Source organism: Myiozetetes cayanensis, unplaced genomic scaffold (assembly GCF_022539395.1).
Source record: "Myiozetetes cayanensis isolate MyiCay16 unplaced genomic scaffold, myiCay2020 scf1, whole genome shotgun sequence".
Taxonomy (NCBI): domain Eukaryota; kingdom Metazoa; phylum Chordata; class Aves; order Passeriformes; family Tyrannidae; genus Myiozetetes; species Myiozetetes cayanensis.
The window spans coordinates 129,776,708-129,796,470 of NW_026086604.1; the positions used below are offsets into that span (position 1 = coordinate 129,776,708).

Sequence of the window (19,763 nt, forward strand, 5' to 3'; positions counted from 1 at the left end):
GGGGAGGGCGGAAGGAGGGAAGGGAGAGAAGGGAAAGAGGAGGCCCTGGGACAGGAGGTTGGCGGCCGTGAGTGGGGAGGCGGGACGGGAGCACAGCCGCCTTCCCTCCTCACCACCCCTGAGGGGCGGTGTTGGGATCGCGGGGAGCTCTGCCCGTGGCGAGCACAGCCCGGGCGCTGCTCGTAAAGGGTATGTATGTGCGCTACTCTGGGCACTGGGCATTAAGAAAGCCAGTTTTTTCCCCGCCCACACCCCTCTTTATCAGTTGCTAGCACCTGAGAAAAAAGTCTTATTTTATGCAGGTTCAGCTTTCTTATCTTTCACTTGAAACTTGGTGAAAACGACGTGACATTATATTCCTGTAGAGCAGATAAAAAGCTTAGATCAGTGTCAGCTAATAAAGCTAGGACTGCACTTATGCACAACGTGTATTTTGGAAGATATGTCTTTATTTGGGGATTTTGTATTGTGAAATATTTTTTTTGTATTGTTCTCTTCTGCCCCGGGTAGCTGCAGATATTGTGAGTACTTTCCTGAATTGTAACCATGCCTTGGCAGCCATACAGCAGGATTTAAGGAATTAGTATTTGATAGTAGCGTTAATGCTAGTTAGTCATTGTTTCTTACATGGGTAGCTTACCAGAGTATGTAGTCATCACCAGCAGGCTGTGAGTGCTGGATCAACCAGGAGACCTTTCTGGATTTTCTCACAGGAGTGAGGGGAGTAAGACAAGGGCTGGATGAATTACTCTGCAGTGCTACAGTTTATGGGCCGCAGGCTGGGAATTTATCTCTGTGTGGATTATTGACATGTTCCTAAACACTTCGTTGCAGCAAAAGGTAAAGATTTAATGTGTTTTACAAAAACATATAAACGTTGGAGTTCGTGTAAGAAGGATTTAAAAAATTTATTGTCTTTAGGAAACTTACTTAAAAAGCAGGGCTTAAGTATTCTAATCTCAGAAATTCTGGAGATGCTTTTATACAAGTAGAAAACTAATACTGCTGCCTATGCATAGCACATTAATGAAAATTTAAAATATTTTTTCCCTTGATTTTTTTTTCTGCAAGTTTTGAGCATAGTCTTGCAATATGTTTTTCTGTTCCTTAACAGGTTTTTCTTCTCCAGGGATACAGCCATGGCTGAAATGAGTAACAGCAACTTAGAAAAACCAACCATTATTCAGCAAGCGATGGCCTCTTGTTGTGGAGCTATAATTACATCATTACTTGGTAAGGCAAACTATCAAGCTTGCCACAGAGAGAATCTTTACACATGATTACTCTTCAGTTTGACTCATCATGATGTCTGCATATGTATTTCCACTAATATGTTCAGCAAGCATGTTTCTGGATATTTTTTGTGTGTGTTTTAAAAAGTGTGGTTAGTTGAAATCTTCTCTGTCCTAGTAATCTTTAACCATTTCTAAAACTACGAGTAATATTTAATAACTTTTAATTTCTATTTCTTTTTTTCTCTTGGTGTAGTTATTAATTGTTTTTTGTCTAGAAGAAACAAAATTATCAATAAAAATTAATTTCTATCCTTCCTGCTGCTTAAAAAGATATGTTAAATAAAAGTCTACTTTACAAGACACAAATCCTTCATGTTACCACTTCAGCAGTAAGAATTTGTGCTGCTGTGATATCTTACACTGTCAAAGCCTTTTCTTGTTGGTTTTTGTTTGGGTTTGTTTTTTTCTCTAAACATTGCTTTTAATAATAGCTTTTTATTGCCCTTTTAAACTGCTGCATAGCTGGTGGAATTAATTCTCTGCTTCATGTTCAGTCATCTCATTGAGGACCTCCTTTCCCGTGCAAACCTAAGGAGACATTGTTTGCTTAGATTCAGTGCTTCCTGTCTCTTGAAGTTCCCCCAGCTCATTAGCTCACACTCTGTATTCCTGTTACTTTTAGTCTGAAGATAGCCTTTGCTTCTGACTTTTAATGTGGATTAAGCTGCATAGAAACATGCAATTTTCTAAGCACGATTTCTCTCCCCACAAATTTCCAAAAGTTTACAAAATACTATCTTACCGGGAACCTTTCAAAGTCATAGTCTTTTTGTTCCATCTTTATACCACCTGTCCTGTGACCTTAGGTAAAGTACCAAGCAAAGCTACATCAGAGCTGTGGAATTCCCAAGATGGATTTCAATTGTTGGTACATACACACAATTCTACTACAGTATAAGGTGCTGGTATTTGAGAGAGAGAAAGGAGAGGTATAGGAGACCTACTCCTTTCTGAAGTGCCTCCTGGAGAGGAGCAAAAACATCTGTGAGTGGCTAAAATGCTACCGGATGGACAACTTTTAAGCAACTTGATGAGTTGCAGCAGTAACATTGAGATCCCTGCATTCAGATACTGAAATGTGAGCCAAGTATCCACCACCTGTTAGTGAACTGAGAGCCATCAATGGAGAGCTAAGGTGTAACTCCATTGCCTGTGCACAGGAGTGTTTCAGTGAGATGTGTGCTAGTGTGTTCGACTTAGACTTTAGGTGTCACTTGGTAAGTAAGGTTGGAGGTCCTGTGTCATTTTTGTCAACTATGTAGGTATTTTGGATACCTCAGAGACTCGGATGGCACTGGCTGCTTGTATGTAGGCAACGGAATTGAGCCCTCAGTCAATATAATAAGAGTCTGGTTCAGCTGCCCAGCCACTCTGGAGTTCAGCATGTCTAGGCCTGTAAAAATTGTAAGGGCTGGAGTGGAAGCAATGAAATGTTCACTAAACCTTCATTTACTTATTAACAGCCTCAGTCTTCTAGATATTGTCTACATACAGAAAAAAAGAAAAGTACTTCATGAGTTTAACATTTTTCTTTTGAATGTTGCTGTTACGGTCACTTTATCGAAAAAGAATAAATGAAGCATGCTGTGTTATTTTACATGCTGGAGTCCAAAATCTGGTCTTATATGCCTTGTGGTATGCTACTTATAAAAGTTTAGCAGCAGAGCATAAAATAATAAGTTTTAGCAATTTCAGAGAAGATGACACAAGATGAGCTTTGTGTATCTCTAACATTTGATGCCTGTGCAACTGTTAGTACATTAAAAGATATATTTGGTTGCTTGCAAACTATACAGGATTTATAGTTCTCCTTTGCCTCTGTCTGATAACACCTCCTTTTCCTCTGCCTGATAACATTGTAAAGCTCTTTTTTATCTCTGGCAAAAAAAAAAAAAAAAAAGGTAGAAGTTAATGATAAGGCATCTGTACACTTCTGCATTTTCAGGCCGTGCAGTGTGTTTCTAAATGACTTCTGTTTCTTTTTAGTATCTCCTCTTGATGTTATCAAAACTCGGCTGCAAGCCCAAACCAATCCATTCCCTAAAGGTAAACAATACCTAGTGTCACTGGGGACACAGTTTGCTTTTTGCTGATGTATTTAGCAGATAGTTGTCATAATGCTTTGCTCAGGTGCTTAATGTTTGTGTCTGTTTCACAACAGTGAGTTTGTTTCTGCAGTATAAGTGGGTGGAAAAAGGCAACACATATACTGAAATTGGTAAAGAAAGAATGTGACAGTGAACAGTGGAGATAAAAATTCCCATCAATACCTACCATTTTAAACAGCCCTTTTTTCCCCATCTTTCTTAATATTTTCATTATGGTAGAAGAACTAACACTGAGTTGAGTTAAAACATAAAAAACTATTAATAAATAAGTAAATAGTATGTCAGAGGGCTTAGGTGGCCAGGATGCTATATCAAAGTTTACCTTATCCAGAATCTAGAGATTTTGAAATACAGAAGTTACTTGCCAACTGGGTTTTAAATACATGAAGACATTGTGCTCTCAGAAATGTGGTTTTGGTTCCTACTGTTTACTTGTATGTGATAAATGAAATTTAAAAGGCGAAGATGACTAGTGTTGCATGTTGAATGTTGAGGTGAATATTTGTAGTCACATTTGCTGTAAATTGGGAAAAATACTTGTGCCTTCTATCCTGATTTTTAGTAAATTCTAAAGACAGAAATCTGAAAATGTGAGGCTCAAAATATGTTTTTGTAATGGCAGTAATATTTTATCAAACGGTTTCGAAGTACATGAGGCAGAAGAAATAAAAAACAAGTAGAGAGGATGATCTAGTCCAGCCTAAGGTATAATAATGATACAGTCCAGATATAATACTTCCACTTGTAATGTGGATGCTTCGGCTACTTAATAAAAATCCTGAAGTCTGAAACACATTCACAGTTAGATACAATAGTGACATTCAGGTCTTGTGCTGCTTTTAGCCTTCAGCAGATGGTAGTATAACATAAACATGTGTCCTGGAGCCTTACGAAGGCAGTTCCATTTAGTCTGGCACTCTGGGGAGTACATTTGTGCCCTCTTTCCTTTTACCTAATTTGTTGTTACTGACTGAGATTATTTTTTCCTCTGTGTCTAACCAGAGATAAATCTGTATTGCCGTGATATCCAATTTGAAATTGCTGCTGTGTAAGAATGATCTTGTGAGCGTTAACTCTATTCTTATACACCATTTTATTAGGAAAATGTTTTGTATACTCTAGTGGCCTTATGGACCATATATGTGTTTGTGAAAATGGGGACAGCAAAGCCTGGTATAAAAAACCTGGGAATTTCAAAGGGACGTTGGTAAGAACATTTTACATGTATATAAAACCATAAATCTTCAAGCAGCATACTGTAAAGTTATTTGGGGTTTTTTTGGGGTTCTTCTGGAATCTGTTGTTATTCCAGAGGATCTTCCTGTGGTTACACTGTGTAATTTATATGGTGATTAGTGATACCTTCTACTTTCTATAATAAAATACATATTCCTTCCTTAAGATGAAGAAGGATGCACAGCTTTCCTCACAGATTACTGGCTCTATGATTTTATTTTCCCCACTCGATCTGTATTGCCAATAGTTGCTGATTGCAGGTAATGATTATCTGTTACCTGCTCTCACTCTTCTGTGTCCCAGTATGCTCCTGAGCTGAAGTAACAATGCAGATAGTGTTTTAAAGTTAAGTTCATGAGTCAAGTTCTCTATCCGTTGAAATTTGTAGGACTAGCATGTTCCCAGACACTTGAAACAGGCTTGCTGTCAGACACTGTCCTGCTAGCTCATTAATCAAGATTTTTATGGCTCTGCCATTAAATTAAACCAGAATTAAATTTCTGAAAATGCGATGTTAATGCAAAAGGTGTCTCAGCAGTTCTACAGTGCAGTTTTTTTTTAATTATTAACTTCACAAGTGTGAGTTTTTTTTCAATTAGCTTTACTATATAATTTTAGAAAGTCAGTTTTCTACTTGACATGAATTTATGCCCATTTTTGCTGTAACAAGGTGATTCTTAAAGAAGAATTACTATAATATCATTGATCTCTTTCTTTATTAAAATGAGTCCACTCTTTTAGCTATACCTTCCTGTTTTGTAAATATGTTGAAGCTGGATTATAAGCATTTTAACTAACTAGTATAGAAGTAGGAGGTTTTTTTTGTCTAACCACGATAGGACTTTTTAGGGATTCATTCAAAGTTCTATTTTTACTAGTCAGGTTTGTTTTAATAAATTATGTCTTTGTTTTCCCCATTCAATTTTTTATCTCAGTGGATTAGTTCATCAAATCTCCTGTAAAGACTTTTCTTCCTGCAAGTCCTTTTTGTGGTCTGTCAGACTCTCTATGTTTTGAGGCCCTGTGATAATGTGTGGTCTTAAGCATATTGTAATCCATCAAATCTCAACCTTTTCCCCAAAAAGTTTAAGAAAATCAGGTATCCTAATATTGGAGAGTTGGTCTTTTTAATGGTGCTTTCAGGTCATCTGGGAATATATTGACCAGCTGTAATACTAGTTGCAAGCTTCCAAGTATAGAGTATAGCGTATATACATTGCATGTATGTTGTCACTTTCTCTGTTGTCAGAGAAAGCAAGTATTGAAGAGTCATTGAGAATTAATTGCTATTTCATGCCTAGAATCTTCGTTATGTATTGGAAAAATATTTTAGTCATTATTTTGGAGAAGTTTCCACAAGTTGCATCAGTGCCATATTAGTTCTGAAAATAACTTCTTCACAGGGCTGTCAGTCACTGATAAACACTTACTACTTTGGTCTTTTAAAGGTGGAAGAAAATTCTTAATTTCAATCACAAAAATTATTCTGTTCAGCTCAATGGAACTATTTACATGATTAAATATGATAGCTAGTGTAAGCTATCTTACAATGATAAGCCACTTTAGAAACATACTTTTAAAGATATTAATTGTGTGTTCTGCCAGCTGAAATATATTACTGACTACAAAAGTTTGCAGCTAATTATTTCTCTTTGCCTGGTTATACTTTTAGGATGCATTTGTGAAAATTATTCGAATAGAGGGAATTAAGTCACTGTGGAGTGGGCTTCCCCCAACATTGTAAGTTGAATGTTCTGGTTTTGGTAACATGAGTTATTGTTAAAAAACCTATTTAATTATTTAGATAAATTATTATGTATATTTTTAAGTTATTTTTTAAATTCAGTCAATTCTGAAGTTACAGAGCAATCAGTTCAATCAGAAACATCTAGGGACAGTATAATTTTTGCCAGATCTCCAGATTTTTCTGATATTTTCTCAGTAATTAAGCTGGAACATTAGAATTCTCACTGTGCCTTTTAGAGGTGGTATCATAATTGTTCCTTTGATGGATGGAAAGTGATCACTAGAGAATGACAGTTTTTGACAAATACTTACTGGTCTATCTTGTTACTAATGACTTTCCATCAGCAGCACAGCTGTTTCCAGATGCTCTGGTGTTGCACCTCATTACCCTCATTTAATTCTTGTAACCATCATCTTTGTTTCAAAGGACTTTGTTGGAGGTTTTATCTTATCTGACTTTGCAGTGGAAAACAGACAGTTCATTTTCTCTCTACATATTATCCATATTAAGCTGGTGCAGATAGAAATTAAGACCTCTATAATTACGTCTTCCTCCGTAAACCAAGAAAATAATCAAATCTAAGATCTGTGTTGCGTCTTGTAAGTCATGAAGTGTGGCCCAGAAGGAAAGCAGTGGCTCACATGTTTTTGATTTGCAGACAGTACTCAGTATATAGACACAAGAAAGAAAAGCATGGTGGAGCTCAGCCTAGTTATTTATCCTGCAGTATGCAGCAATTTAGAATTATAAACCTTTAGGACCTGACTGAACTATTTAAATCAATACAGTTTTTTTATTGAGCTTGTGTTCTGAACTCCAGCAGAAAACTAACCTCCTGATTGGAGAGAGGTACACAGTTTTTAAGGGATTTAAACTATGGCTTGTTGGTTTTCCAAGCATGACAGTCCACAGTGTTTTTAATAATGGTGGTGCTTGCTACATTGGTCCAGACATGACACAAAAATGTAATTGCCATTTTATAGTAAGATGTGGTGCTTTATCCCTACACTGAATGATTAGATCTAGCTGTTGCTATTATACTCTGTACTGTGCTGGAATGGAAGAAGCTTGTATTTATGAATACCACATTGTCTCTCAAGTAGTGAGAATCATAACTGTTGATTAATATCAATATTCTCCAATTGTTAAATAAATAAAAATTTATTGTTAGTTGCATTTCTGTAATGTTTTGTTTGGTTTCTCCATATTCAGATCTTTCGCTTCCATTTCTTTATCAAAATAGTTCTGAAGCTGATGTGAAATAAATTTTGGCTAAGATAATCCACCATCATTTTACTTACAGTTTTCCCTAATGAAGTGAAAACCTGGGAAATCTGTGGATTGAAACTCTGAACTAGAGGCAGTGAATCAAAGCCACAGGATTTATGCTTTTTTCTTCATTCATAACACACAGCTGGAAATTTAACTCTTTTTTAAATGTATGTAAAATATCCATACGTGACAGTTACCTTTAATCTCCTGCTTTCCTTGTATTTATTTAAATTATCTCTCTTATATTTTAGAATAATGGCAGTTCCTAACACAATAATCTATTTTACCCTCTATGACCAACTGCGTGAAGCTTTGAAATACAGACTGGAAAAGGATGATGGATACATTCCAGTTCTTGCAGGTTCCTTAAGCAGATGTAAGTTGTCACCTGTTTAAAGAGAAAATTGAAATACAATACCTGTATGCTGTTTTCTTGGGTTTGTTTTGTTGATTTTTAAGTAAAGTAAGTTTTCTGTTTCTTTAAGTGAGGGATAGGAAGGAATACTTTAATTACCCAGTACTTCTTGGGCAACAAAACTCTCTAACTCGGAATAATGTGATTTGTTTTTGCTGTTACATTTTTACTACATTTGTAATTTGGTCAAAATTTTATATTTGTATTTCTAGACTTCTACCAATTACAGTTTAATTTAAGTCTGTTCTGTCATGAATCTAGCAATAAACATCATTGTTTTCTGTAAGGGCAGCTACACAGGTATATATAAGGAAAATGGAAACTGGACTTCTCTTAGAATTGGACTGGTTTTACTGCTGTATGATGTGGACTGAATTTGCTTTTATATTTTCTTAGTAGCCTTTTCCTCATCTATTTTTGTAGAAGTAACAGAGATCATATATTTTAGGGCTTTCTTAGAAGAGTCTGATGATGTAGTTCCATATTGTACTTGTGACAACCGTGGGGACGCTGGACGACTGGTTGAAAAAGTATTGCTGTTCCGTGGTGGTGTGGCAAAGTGCTCTTATTAGGATGTTTCAGATTTTAAATGCACATGTTAAACCTTATCCCAGCAACAGAAGAAAAATTCTTGGATCTAGTAAAATTGTTAATGTCTATTACATGTGTGATGGGAGCTTGTTATTGATTGAGTCATGACTCACTGACCATTGTGCAAGCTGAAAGAGAGTCACTTTATCAGATACAGATTGCCTGCTAATTATTCTTGAGAGTTTAAAATAAGAATGGCAAGGGTGCTTAGAAATCAATAAACCCTCAATCTCCAGCAACTACTTTTGTCCTTAACACAAAAAAGCCTTAAACCCTAAGGTCACTTTCTTCAAGTTATACTTTGAAATGGCAATTATTGAAAATTAACGTTTAGAAGTACTTGAAATTTGCAGCCTATTTATGTATTTAATCTGAAAATGAGAATTCTTAACATGTTACATTGATTACAAGAGGCCAGTATTGAAAAAAACCCTAAACCAGAAAGTGTAGGTACTGTGAATAGATGTAGTGCTCTTATTGGGAAAGGAAACTCATTTTGGAAAGGAAAACAGAAAAAGGAAAATCAGAGTTGAAAAGAATCAAATATATAAAGCAAGGTGAGATGTGATTTCACTATTAAATGCTGATTTGAAAAAGTGTTTTTCTCCTTTGCAGTCAGTTCTATCACTGTGGTGAGTCCCCTGGAGCTGATCAGAACTAGAATGCAGCATCGCAAGTTGTCCTACAAGCAGCTGTACCTGTGTGTCAGCACTAAAGTGGCTGCAGATGGGTGGTTTTCACTGTGGAAAGGCTGGAGTTCTACTGTTCTGAGAGATATACCTTTCTCAGGTAGGGTTTATTTTCCATGCAGGCTTTTGTTATGTCAGAAGATATGTTTATGCATAACTATTTTAACCTATTTCTGTGCTTTTCTATAATTTTAATGTTTAGCTTTAGGAATGACTGAGATTGATTCATTCTCTTTTGAGTGCTTTTATTTATAAATTTGCTGAGGACATGATTTTTTTCCCCCTATTTTGAACCTGACAAGGTTCATTGTTACATTCCCTTTCTCTATACTTAGCCTGTTACTTCTCGTCTTTAGCTTACACAATGACTGTTTTGAAGTCTTTGAGTAGGAAATTTTCTCTGTGATAGGTATAGTGGCTATTTTCTGATAAATATGCTGTATGTAAGTGTTCTGTTACTTAATTTTGAAAACATGTACAGAGAGTGACAGAGTAATGTCTTCAGGATTTTTTTGAATCAAGATTAATTAGTTTCTATAGCTGCTCCTGAAATCATGAAGATAGAGCACCACTCTAGCAAAGCTCCAGAGCTGAAAGCCTAGAAGAAAAAGAGTCTGATTCAGAGCATAACTAGTCCTGGGGCTCTCCTTGAGACAGAGGGGACAGATGTCACAGGGGAGACTGCTAATGGAGCTGTTAATGCCAGTGGTAAAAGCCCCTGTCTCTTTGAGGCCTGCTTTTCTCAGAGCACTTGTGGATCAGACTTCAGTTGTCTTCAAAGGTGTTTCTGGCATTTGGGTAGTAGCAGGAATAACACCTTTGAACACCGTATGTTGCCCCAGAAAAATTCTTCTAACCTATTCTTGAAGTCAGAGAAGCCTTGAAATATTTGACCAGCTGTCTTTGTTCTCCTACTTCACTCTTAAGATAGTTTGACATTTAATTTCATTTTTGCTTCCAAGCAATCTAGTGGACCAGTTGGTGTGGACTGTTTTGGGACTTGAGCACATTTGGATGTGTACCTGGTGTAAATTTTAAATTGGTTGTAAACCAAATCAAGACATGATAGGTGGGGGCGTTTATAATATCAAGTTAAAAACTGCAGTTGTCAAATTCAGTGAGTAAACTGAATTATTTAAGCTGTATTCTTTTCAAAATGTATAATACTCATGTTTTGTTTCACTTAACTATTGGGAGGTGATTGAAAATCATGGTTGGACTATTTCCTTTTTAAGGATCCAGTTCCTTGATAGGGGTTAATTTAGCCTTCTCTGATAGGGAAGGCTTCTGAACCTACAACAACATAGTGTCGCTAAGGCTAAAGATAACTGTCAGAATTCAGAGAACCTTTTGTCCAAAGTGCTTCCTGTTCAATATTTATTTTTTAATTTACTTATTTTTCTTCTCTGCTAAACTCAACTTTCTCTTAGGCTGTTCAGCTAAGACTTGTGAGGGAACTCTGAAATTCTTCATCTAATCCCTGTTGTTTGACTTCAGGTAGAAACTCTTGTTCTCTTACTGATTTTTGTCTGTAGCAGTGTGGCTGGAGCTTCCTTCCCTCTGCTGCTTTTAACAGAGGGGGAAGATCAGAGCACTGTGAGGGAGTGCACAAGGAAGAGAGCACTAAGGTGATGTGTGTGTTCTTTTCAGGCCTTTTCAGATTCTTGTGTCCATGCCTGCTGTTCCTTCACTGATCCAAAACATGCTCGTTTATTTTAAGTCAGTCTCCACACTGCTCTGGCATTCACTTCGCAGCCAGTGGGCACTTGTCTGTCCCCAGTACTTCACAGGTATCATGGGATGCTGGAAAGGCAGAGGCACAAGTTAACATGCTGCTACTGCCTTATAGCTTGAGAACTATTGTTGAAGAGCCAAAAGTGAGCAGGCAAGTAGATGCATGAGTAAAGGAAAATGTATTTTAAAAAACTTAAATGCAACAAAACTCTGATTATATAAAGGTAGGGGTGTTAATTGCTGCCTAATGTCTCTTTCAAATGTGTTTTCTGATAATTTTTTTTCTTATAAATACTCTTTATCTTTTCTGATGAGTTCCCTTAGTACATTCAATCTTAGCTCTTCAGTTTGAATGATGCCCCAACAGCATCACAGTCTCTGGTATTCTTACAGCACAGTTTACAGCTTTGCTGCAGGCAGCTCAAGTTAGCTATCTCAAGAATTAAAATCAGCGTTACAATTTTTATTGAAAAAGCCACTCCTCTGTGAAAACAGTCAAGCAGTACAGCATGACTTAAGCAGCACAGGGTAATTAGAATCCCACTGTGTTCAAGCCAAAGTGTTGATGATATGCTTCAAGCACATTCCTTGGAATGCCAGCTGGACTGAATAAAACTTGAGCTGTGAATCTTTATAAACACAAGAACTGGGTTAACAATAATACTTGAGTCATTCTTTAAGTAGTGTGGCAGACAATGTAAATATAAAAGGTATTCAGGGAAATGAGTCCTGTAGGCGCTTAAGCAAAGTTTTGGATTTAGTTAATTTATATTAAATTAGAGTTTTGTACATTTCGGGAGTAGATTTTCCTCAAATCCTGAGAATGCCTTCTGAGATACTACCTACTTTTGCTTTTGCAAAATGTTTGAGGCCAGGCACATATTCTGGCAGTCTTCATAGCAAGAAAATACTTAGATATTTTTCTGCTGGCACAGCTTTCAGAAGTCAGTGCTAAACAAGGCACAGTTACCTTTCAGGATGTGCAGCCATTATTTGAAGTATTTACTTGACCAGCTGCCATCAGGATTTACTCTATAATTGAACCTGGTAGCATATAGCTTGGAGTTTTAGTTAGAAGGAAGAAAGAGTGCAGTTTAATTCAGCAGACAGTCACAGAAACAGATGTTGTTCCTAGAAGTTGTTTGCCAAACTTGTCTTTGACAGTCTTCACAAAGGCATTCTACTCTTAGTAATTCCACGGAGAAAAATTGTACTTTTTGGTTCTCTCAGAATTAAATTTTACACTCTGTCCCTCAGAAAAGTGTGAAGCAGTCCTGAGCAACCTTTCATTTTGCATGAAACACATTTTTATAGAATTAGTGAGATTGATGAAACATGTGAAATCTGCCTTAAAACATAGTGAATAATAAGCCTACACTTTAACTTATGTTAAATTGAATGTGATTTTTATAGTGCTTGTCTTAGATTGTATTAAGATAGGAGTTACTTGAGGGAATGACAAAATGATTAGGCTAATTTGTATTATATGAAGAAATTTGGGATATGGAGATAAGGAGAACAGGGCAATCTGTCCATGGGTTAGCACAGAGGACACTTATCATGCTTTCAGCTCTTGTTTCTTTTGCCTTCTGTTGCCACAGTAGAATTCTTACATCTGCACTTGATGAAAGACTTTCTGTATTTGACATAAAAATCTGTTGTAATGCAAGTTTATTTTTTTGTAATCATAGCAATGTACTGGTATAATTATGAACGTTTCAAGAAGATGATGTGCAACAAAGTTGGTGCACATGAACCTACATTTTTTATTGCTTTTGCTTCAGGAGCAGCATCTGGCTCTGTAAGTATATAATTTCATTTCCAGTACTACTCCTTATTATTATCACTAATAAACTATTTAAAAGAGGTATGCTTTTAGGTGATTATTTCAGAAATGTATATTTTGGGGTACATGTACTTTAAACAGTGGCCTGGCATTCAAACTGATTAGATAAATCAATTACAGTGTTCTGACATACAGGACTTAATACTATCATGTCCTTGGAATATGGAATCTAGTTTTCAGTTGTGTGCACTTTAATTTAAAAATTCAATTTAAATTTTGTTTGTGCACTAACATTAAAATTGTTTTCTTTTCCTGATAGATTTCAGCTGTCATAACTCAGCCATTTGATGTAGTGAAAACACATAAGCAGACTGCACTTTGGGAGAGTGAGACCTTAGAAAGTAAGTTGCGGGTAAGAATTAAAAAACCTATAAGGCTTGGGTATATAGACTTTTGGTAGGAACTTTAAGTTTTTGTCTCTTCTCTGAAGTTTATCTAAAAATTCTATCACTCAGGCCTTTTTTCTTCTCCAAATTGTAACATCTTGTGAGATACTTTTTATGTCCTAGGACAATACAATATTTCATTAATGGCACGGAAGAGGGAAGAGGTGTGAGTTCAGTACAATTAGCTTAAAAAGATGGTATAAAGTTGAATCAAATAAATTCAAAACTGTTCCATTTAGGCAGACCGATTGCAAATTTAAGATGTCCCTGCTTTTTGCAGGGAGGTTGGATTGGATGACCTTTAAGGGTCCCGTCCAACCCAATCATATTGTATGACTGAAGTAAGTTATATTTAAATAGGCAAAAATTAACTTCTTATAAAACATTCAGGTGAACAGTGATCTATTGAAAAAGTCTACAATAACGTGATAAAATGTTTGCACATTCACTACCACTTGCTCCTTCATAACAATATTCTTTTGATAAATTTTAGCCTGGAGAAAGAAAGCGCTATGTTCAGGTTGTGTATTTTTTACCTTCTTTTCATATGATTTCAAAAGAATTATTTTTGAGGGCATATTAGTGAATGTCCTAGCATCTTTAAAGGATGAAGGGGGAAGTTTCTGTTTTGTTCTTTCAGTAGAGCGCTGCTGTGCTTTATATGAATTTGAGTTGTATGTAAGAACTTCTTTTTCATTGCTTGAGACCTGCACCAGTGAGGGACTTTCACTAACTTAAACAAATGTTAGATCATGACTTTAAGATTACAGACCATTAAAAAGGTTGAGCACTCGAACAGTTTCTGTTTCGAAACAAAGTGCTCGCTTTTTGGTATGAGGTTTTATTCTCTCAGGTAAATTATTTCTTTCTAGTGTAATTCTTGAAAAAACCACATCAGTGTTTCATTGCAGAACACAAAAATATCAAAAAAGCTTTAATTATAAATATTTATTTTGATTCAGTCTTTTGCTGATGAATGTAAGAATTCATTGCTAACACCACTTTGAAACACGTGTGGTTGCCATATATTTATTAGGTTGCTATAAACCAGATTAATATACATTCAAAATTTCATTATGGTTATCTTCAATTTGTACCAGTTGAATTCTTTCCAAATCCAGGTACTCTTAGAGTTGGGCACTGACTATGCATCTACATATTGTCTCTCTGTGGCTGCAAAAATATTTTGCAGTTTCTAAATGCTGTAGGATGTTCCTGATGAATGTATTCTATGACACTGCTTTAACTTTCATCTAGAAAAAAAAAAATCTCAGCCACTTTCATAGTTCAAATCAAAGAAAACAGTACATGAAATAGCACAGAAAATTTCCTTTGTTTAAAATAATTGCATGTGTCTGCAATGCAGATTGCTTCTGGATGCTGCTGCTGTTAGGTTGCTTGTGGTAAGTGATTTAGCTCTACAAGGGACTTCAATCCACATCTCTTAGAGCTATACTTTCTTAAACATAAATTTAGGGGAGATTTGATTTTTGTAAACTTAGATGTAATGTGTAGTGTCCTAGCTTAACTATTATGTTCAATCTTATGATTCGTTTTTATGATAACAATTCTCAAAACTTACTTTTGGATTCAGTTTAGCAGAAAAGCAAGTTCTTATTTAAAAGTCTGAATTGTGATAATCTTTTAGCTGCACGTGTAAAGTGTCACGGAGAGGGAATGGCTCATTTGGAAGCTAGTTGACTTTTTTCACTGGATTTGTATTCTTGTAAGGAATATTGTATCTGTTCATATATCTTACTGCAGGTATTTCTACAAGCTTTTCCATCTCAAGCTGTTTTAACTTGTGTATTTGCATACTGTATGGATTTAACATACTGTATAAATAAGATGGATAAAACTAACAGAAAAGGAAGTAAACCTAATAATTGCATCTGTGACTCTCTCTGATTTCAAAAAATATTCTTGTGTGGCAGTGTATGGATTCCTTGATTCACTGTTGTCTTGTACTATATTAAGTTCCACAGAGGGAATCTACATCAACCTGGGCAGTTATGAGGAAAATTGTCGCTAGCAATGGGATTACTGGATTATTTGCTGGTAAATCTTTTCATATCTCTAAAAAAAAAAATCGGACTAGAGAGTTTTTTAATCATTACCAAGTGATTACAGATGTTTTAACATGCATAAATTGTATAATATTTCCATCTCCGTGAACACTGTCAGTTATGGAATAGTTTGCATATATAAAGCGACAGAAGTGCATATATCCAGAGAGAATTTTCGTAATCTCTTAACAAGTTACTAAGATATAGCTGTTTGAGATGGATACAATTTATATTAAAAGCAGAGGGGCTGGGCTTGACAAATATGTCTGTATTGGCAATGAAATGTGGTGCTAAAAGATTCAGTTCAGAAAATATTTTTTTTTCAAGTTTAAAGAAATTACTGATTTCTTAAGCTTTTATTGATTTCTTAGGTTTTTTAGAAAGAATTGGTGCAAAGAAAAATTAATGGATTGTAGGTTTGGAACCAACAGGATAGAGGTTTTTCTAGGCTGAGAAAGTTTCTTACATGCAGTTTTTAGTCCAGTGCTAAAAATCTCAAAGCAGACATTACTGTTGCAGCATCTGGATTTAGGAATAGGCATCCTAACTTTTGTTCTTCATCCCACAGTAGTTTCTGTACTCAACTTTTTTGTCTCTTTTTGTCTCAGAAACAGAGTTTAGGCTTCATGGGTATTTTTTTGTCTCCCTTCTTCGTCTTTGAAGAAGATGCATTATTGGGAACCCAAACAGTCTGAAAATGGAATAGGTATTTTGAAGAATTTACAGAATAAAATACTGTTATTGGCTTGTGGAATACTAGGCTCAGGATAGATTCCATCTATCCTAAATGATTCTTTGATACTGTCCTATGATGCATTCAGTTGAAGTCCAACTTCAACACAGTTTTTTACAGAGAACTGGAAGATTTGACAATTATATTAGTATTTGTTTGTTTGCTAGATGGGAGTAATTATGTTAAATATTGTATAATATTTAGGACATTCAAGGTCATGCAACAACCATTCCCCATGAATTTTTTTCCTCTAAATTTTCTGGCAAACTAGAAGCTTTATTTAAGATATTTGTTAAATTTTTATGTTTAAACAGAGGGAGAAATGCAATCTTGAGGATATACTGAGTTGATGATAAGTAAATAACTAATGAGTTAATAGTTTTAAATTTTCCTTGTATTTTCTCTCATCACTACTCCTCTGAGTGCACCCATCTTACATGACTTTCTTACCCTCACTGATCCTGTCAAGGTTCACTTTGTAGCTGGTACTGTTTTAGTTCCTCTGAGCCCTTCAGTAAGATGTGATCAGGTCACTGTGAACACCCCATTTAGCTGTGCAATTCCTTGATGTATTTTATTTTTCTTCTTGCAGGGACTGTCTTAAAGACTGTCTTTTAGTAGTTTTGATAGGTGTGGCAAAGATAATTTTTTACCACTGGAATATGGGCTGATCAGCATAGATGTATCCCTGACCATCCTAAGATATCTTTGCCATTTAAACACTGCATATTTAAAGAACAGAAAATAATGGCCAGTCTTCGCGAGCGAAGATCTGGGGAAGGTCTTTACACCTTCCAGCCTGCGCATTGGATTTTTTAGGTGAGACACAGTGTGCGCGGAACTGAGCCCACCCTTTAATCCTAAGGTTCATCTGCCGGGGCCAAGCGAGCTTGGACGGTGGCAGCGAGATGGGTTGCCTTTAAGGGCTAACGAGCTCCACCTGCCCGGGAGTGGCCCTGACCGGGAATTGAACCCGGGTCTCAGCGGTGACAGCGCCGCGCCTTTACCACTAGACCACCAGGGGGTAAAGAACAGAAAATAAACTCTCAGGAATACTTTTCGATGTCTTTTTCAAATCCTGGCAACTGTGAGAACTGCCTAATGACCTAATTCTTGGTACTAACTCAAAACCCCTAGCAACAAAGATTGTTGTCCTGAGAGGTCCAGCATGAAATGTTATTCCTCCTTATTTTCATAATTATGGCTCAATTGTGTCAGGACTTCCTGTCACCAAGGAGTGATCATGGAGACTCCTGAGACCTCACGAGGCTTAAGAGTCTTTTCCATTGAATAACCAAGTTGCCCTGGCCAGAACAGAGGCTCTTTGTGAGCTGACAAGCATGAAAGACGAAAAAAGTGACATTTAGCATTCAAACAGAAATCCCTCACTATTACCTCATCCTGAAAATGAGGATTTCTTTTACTTCTTAAGATCTTTCAGGGAATGTTGCACTTCTGTAATGACCAGAAAGGTCTGACTCCTCTCTGAGGTAGTTGCCAGTCATTTTGGTAATTCACAATGGATTTAGCCAGATGACTGAATGTTCTCTTGGAGAAGGTAGTGGAATTTTTTTTTCACGGATGTGTATATATTTGGCAGCAGCTATCAGGGATCCTGCTAGATTTCTGCCAGGAGGTTTCTACTTGGCATGCTCTGTCAGGAAGAAAAAATTTGGTTTCCCAGTAACTGGAGTTCTTACATTCTCATCCATTGTGTCCTAAGTAGCCATAGAAGGCAACTTGTGTTTCTAGTTGCCAATCTGGTGATTAAAACAGAAGATACTGTGATAGTTTAACTATACACTATTCTCTCCACCCTAAGTTCCTCTCTGCAGCTACCAGATACTTTTTGTGGCATATGCACAGAAATTTCTCCAAAACTAAACTGAATCTCTCTGTTCCCTGGGAGACCTTTGGGTACAAATGCTGCAGGACTGATGCCACAGCCCAGGGGCTCAGCGACTTCAGACCGTGGGACTTGCACTGAGAAACCCACTGTCCTGGGGGCTGGGGGTCCATCTGTCAGAGAAGGGGAAGAGCATCTTTGGCCATAGGCTTGTCCAGCTTGTGAGGAGGGCTTTAAACTAAAGTTGCCAGGGGAGGGGAACCTCAGTCCATCTCACTCTCACCAATGTGATGCCAGCACCCGCAAGAGACACCCAGAGCCAGGAGAGGGATCACAGGTCAGCAGGTGAGCACGTGGTGACTGGAGTGTTGAAATGGAAGGATATAGAGCCTTTAGGAAGAACAGGCAGGGGAGATGAGGAGGGATGTCACTCCCTATATCAATGACCAGCTGAAGTGTATGGAGCTCTGCTTGAGGATGGACCAAGAGCTGAGCAAGAGCTTGTGGGTCAGGATTAAAGGGAGAGCAGAGACAGGTGACATTATAATGGGGGTCTGCTACAGACTGCCCAGCCAGGAAGAATGAGCAGTCTTGCATTCACAAACTCTGGTCCACCTATACCAGAGGGTACTGCCCAGCATGGTACTTGAGCCCTTTCCTCCCTGACTTTATCCATTTCAGGATTCAGAGCTTGATGAACCTCTTTTTTCACACCTGAGAGGTCATAAGCCTCTGCCTGTCCCACATGAGCAGCAAGTTTGCACTGGCTTTTAGGGGTGGGCACAGAACCTGCCCTTGGACCACCTCTTCTGTGCTGGAGCACAGGAGCCCTGCAGGTCCAGGTGTTCCACCTCCAGGGAGAGTCAGAAGGGGCAGAGACAGGGCAGACTCGAGGCAGAATGGCATAAGGTTGTTACTCTGGCAATACCTACAGCCAGTGCATTTAGTGTTTTGAGGAACACAGACACATACAATCCTAGTTCTACACTGATATATTATGGTATTGGTATATTGTGACCAATAAATTGTACTGCAGTACTTGGTCTGAAAATAAATGATAGTGAATACCTTCTTTTCTCTTCTGTGCAGGTATTATTCCACGGCTATGTAAAGTTGCTCCTGCTTGTGCCATAATGATCAGCACATACGAATATGGAAAATCTTTCTTTTCTCATTTAAATGAAAAAATGAATCAACGTCCTTAATTCTCCTTCATCCAACTGTATGAAGTCAAAGCATATGGTGAAACTTGTGCCAAATTATTATCTGTGAAGATGTTTTCTAGAATTCCCAGTGAATTTCTACCATTACATTTGGTAACTAAATACAACTTCATTATTAACTGTTTCATGAAGGATAAATTAACTTTTTTTAATTAAGAAAATACACATCACCCTTAAACTACCATTGAAGATTTTGTGCCTTCTCTTGCAGCTAAAGAGGAAAAAGAAAGGAAAGAGGAGAAAAAAATATAATCGAGCCTGGACAGAGCAATGAAGAATAACGACTGCCACTGTATTAAATTTTTAGTCTGATGAAACATTTTTGTTGGATATTTAAAATTATTGTTTTAAAACGTTTTGGGCTTCCAGTTGTATGATATATTTATTTCTCAATGAGGAGGTTGATACAGAATGAATTCAATAAATGCTTATTTATTCTTGCTGTTTGATACATGTTTTGTTCTGGGCATGTTTGTTATTTGATTTTGTGTAAGCGCACATTATAAAACAGCTTCTTTCTGTGTTTATTTTAAATGAAAAATTCCCTGTGTCAAAGTGGAAAAAACACTCATGCTC

At 36.9% G+C, this 19,763-nt stretch overlaps 1 protein-coding gene across 7 annotated transcripts; it reads left to right on the forward strand.

Annotated features, from left to right (window-relative positions):
* The first annotated feature begins 61 nt into the window (after window positions 1-61).
* SLC25A40 (solute carrier family 25 member 40) lies at window positions 62-19,636 on the forward strand. 7 transcript variants are annotated; one of them, XR_007631047.1, is made up of 13 exons: window positions 62-193; window positions 717-840; window positions 1,115-1,233; window positions 3,282-3,341; window positions 4,504-4,610; window positions 6,312-6,379; window positions 7,910-8,034; window positions 9,280-9,453; window positions 12,779-12,888; window positions 13,193-13,274; window positions 15,297-15,377; window positions 19,054-19,280; window positions 19,399-19,636. XR_007631047.1 is itself a non-coding variant. In XM_050333630.1 (11 exons), exons 2-10 carry the CDS (start codon window positions 1,140-1,142, stop codon window positions 15,333-15,335), a joined length of 870 nt encoding a protein of 289 aa, XP_050189587.1. In that variant the 5' UTR covers window positions 265-840; window positions 1,115-1,139; the 3' UTR covers window positions 15,336-15,377; window positions 19,054-19,636. The 7 variants fall into 7 exon arrangements, 2 of the variants coding, with proteins under 2 accessions (XP_050189587.1, XP_050189573.1); XR_007631045.1 differs by lacking the exon at window positions 62-193 and having other exon boundaries at window positions 269-840; XR_007631046.1 differs by lacking the exon at window positions 62-193 and having other exon boundaries at window positions 269-840; window positions 1,130-1,233.
* Window positions 19,637-19,763: the final 127 nt, after the last annotated feature.

Coding starts and splice junctions, on each gene's coding strand:
- SLC25A40 (XM_050333616.1), top strand. CDS start 1,140: ATGGCTGAAATGAGTAACAGCAACTTAGAAAAACCAACCATTATTCAG. Junction 8,035..9,279: donor TGCAGGTTCCTTAAGCAGAT/GTAAGTTGTCAC, acceptor TCTCCTTTGCAG/TCAGTTCTATCACTGTGGTG. Junction 15,378..19,053: donor GATTACTGGATTATTTGCTG/GTAAATCTTTTC, acceptor TCTTCTGTGCAG/GTATTATTCCACGGCTATGT.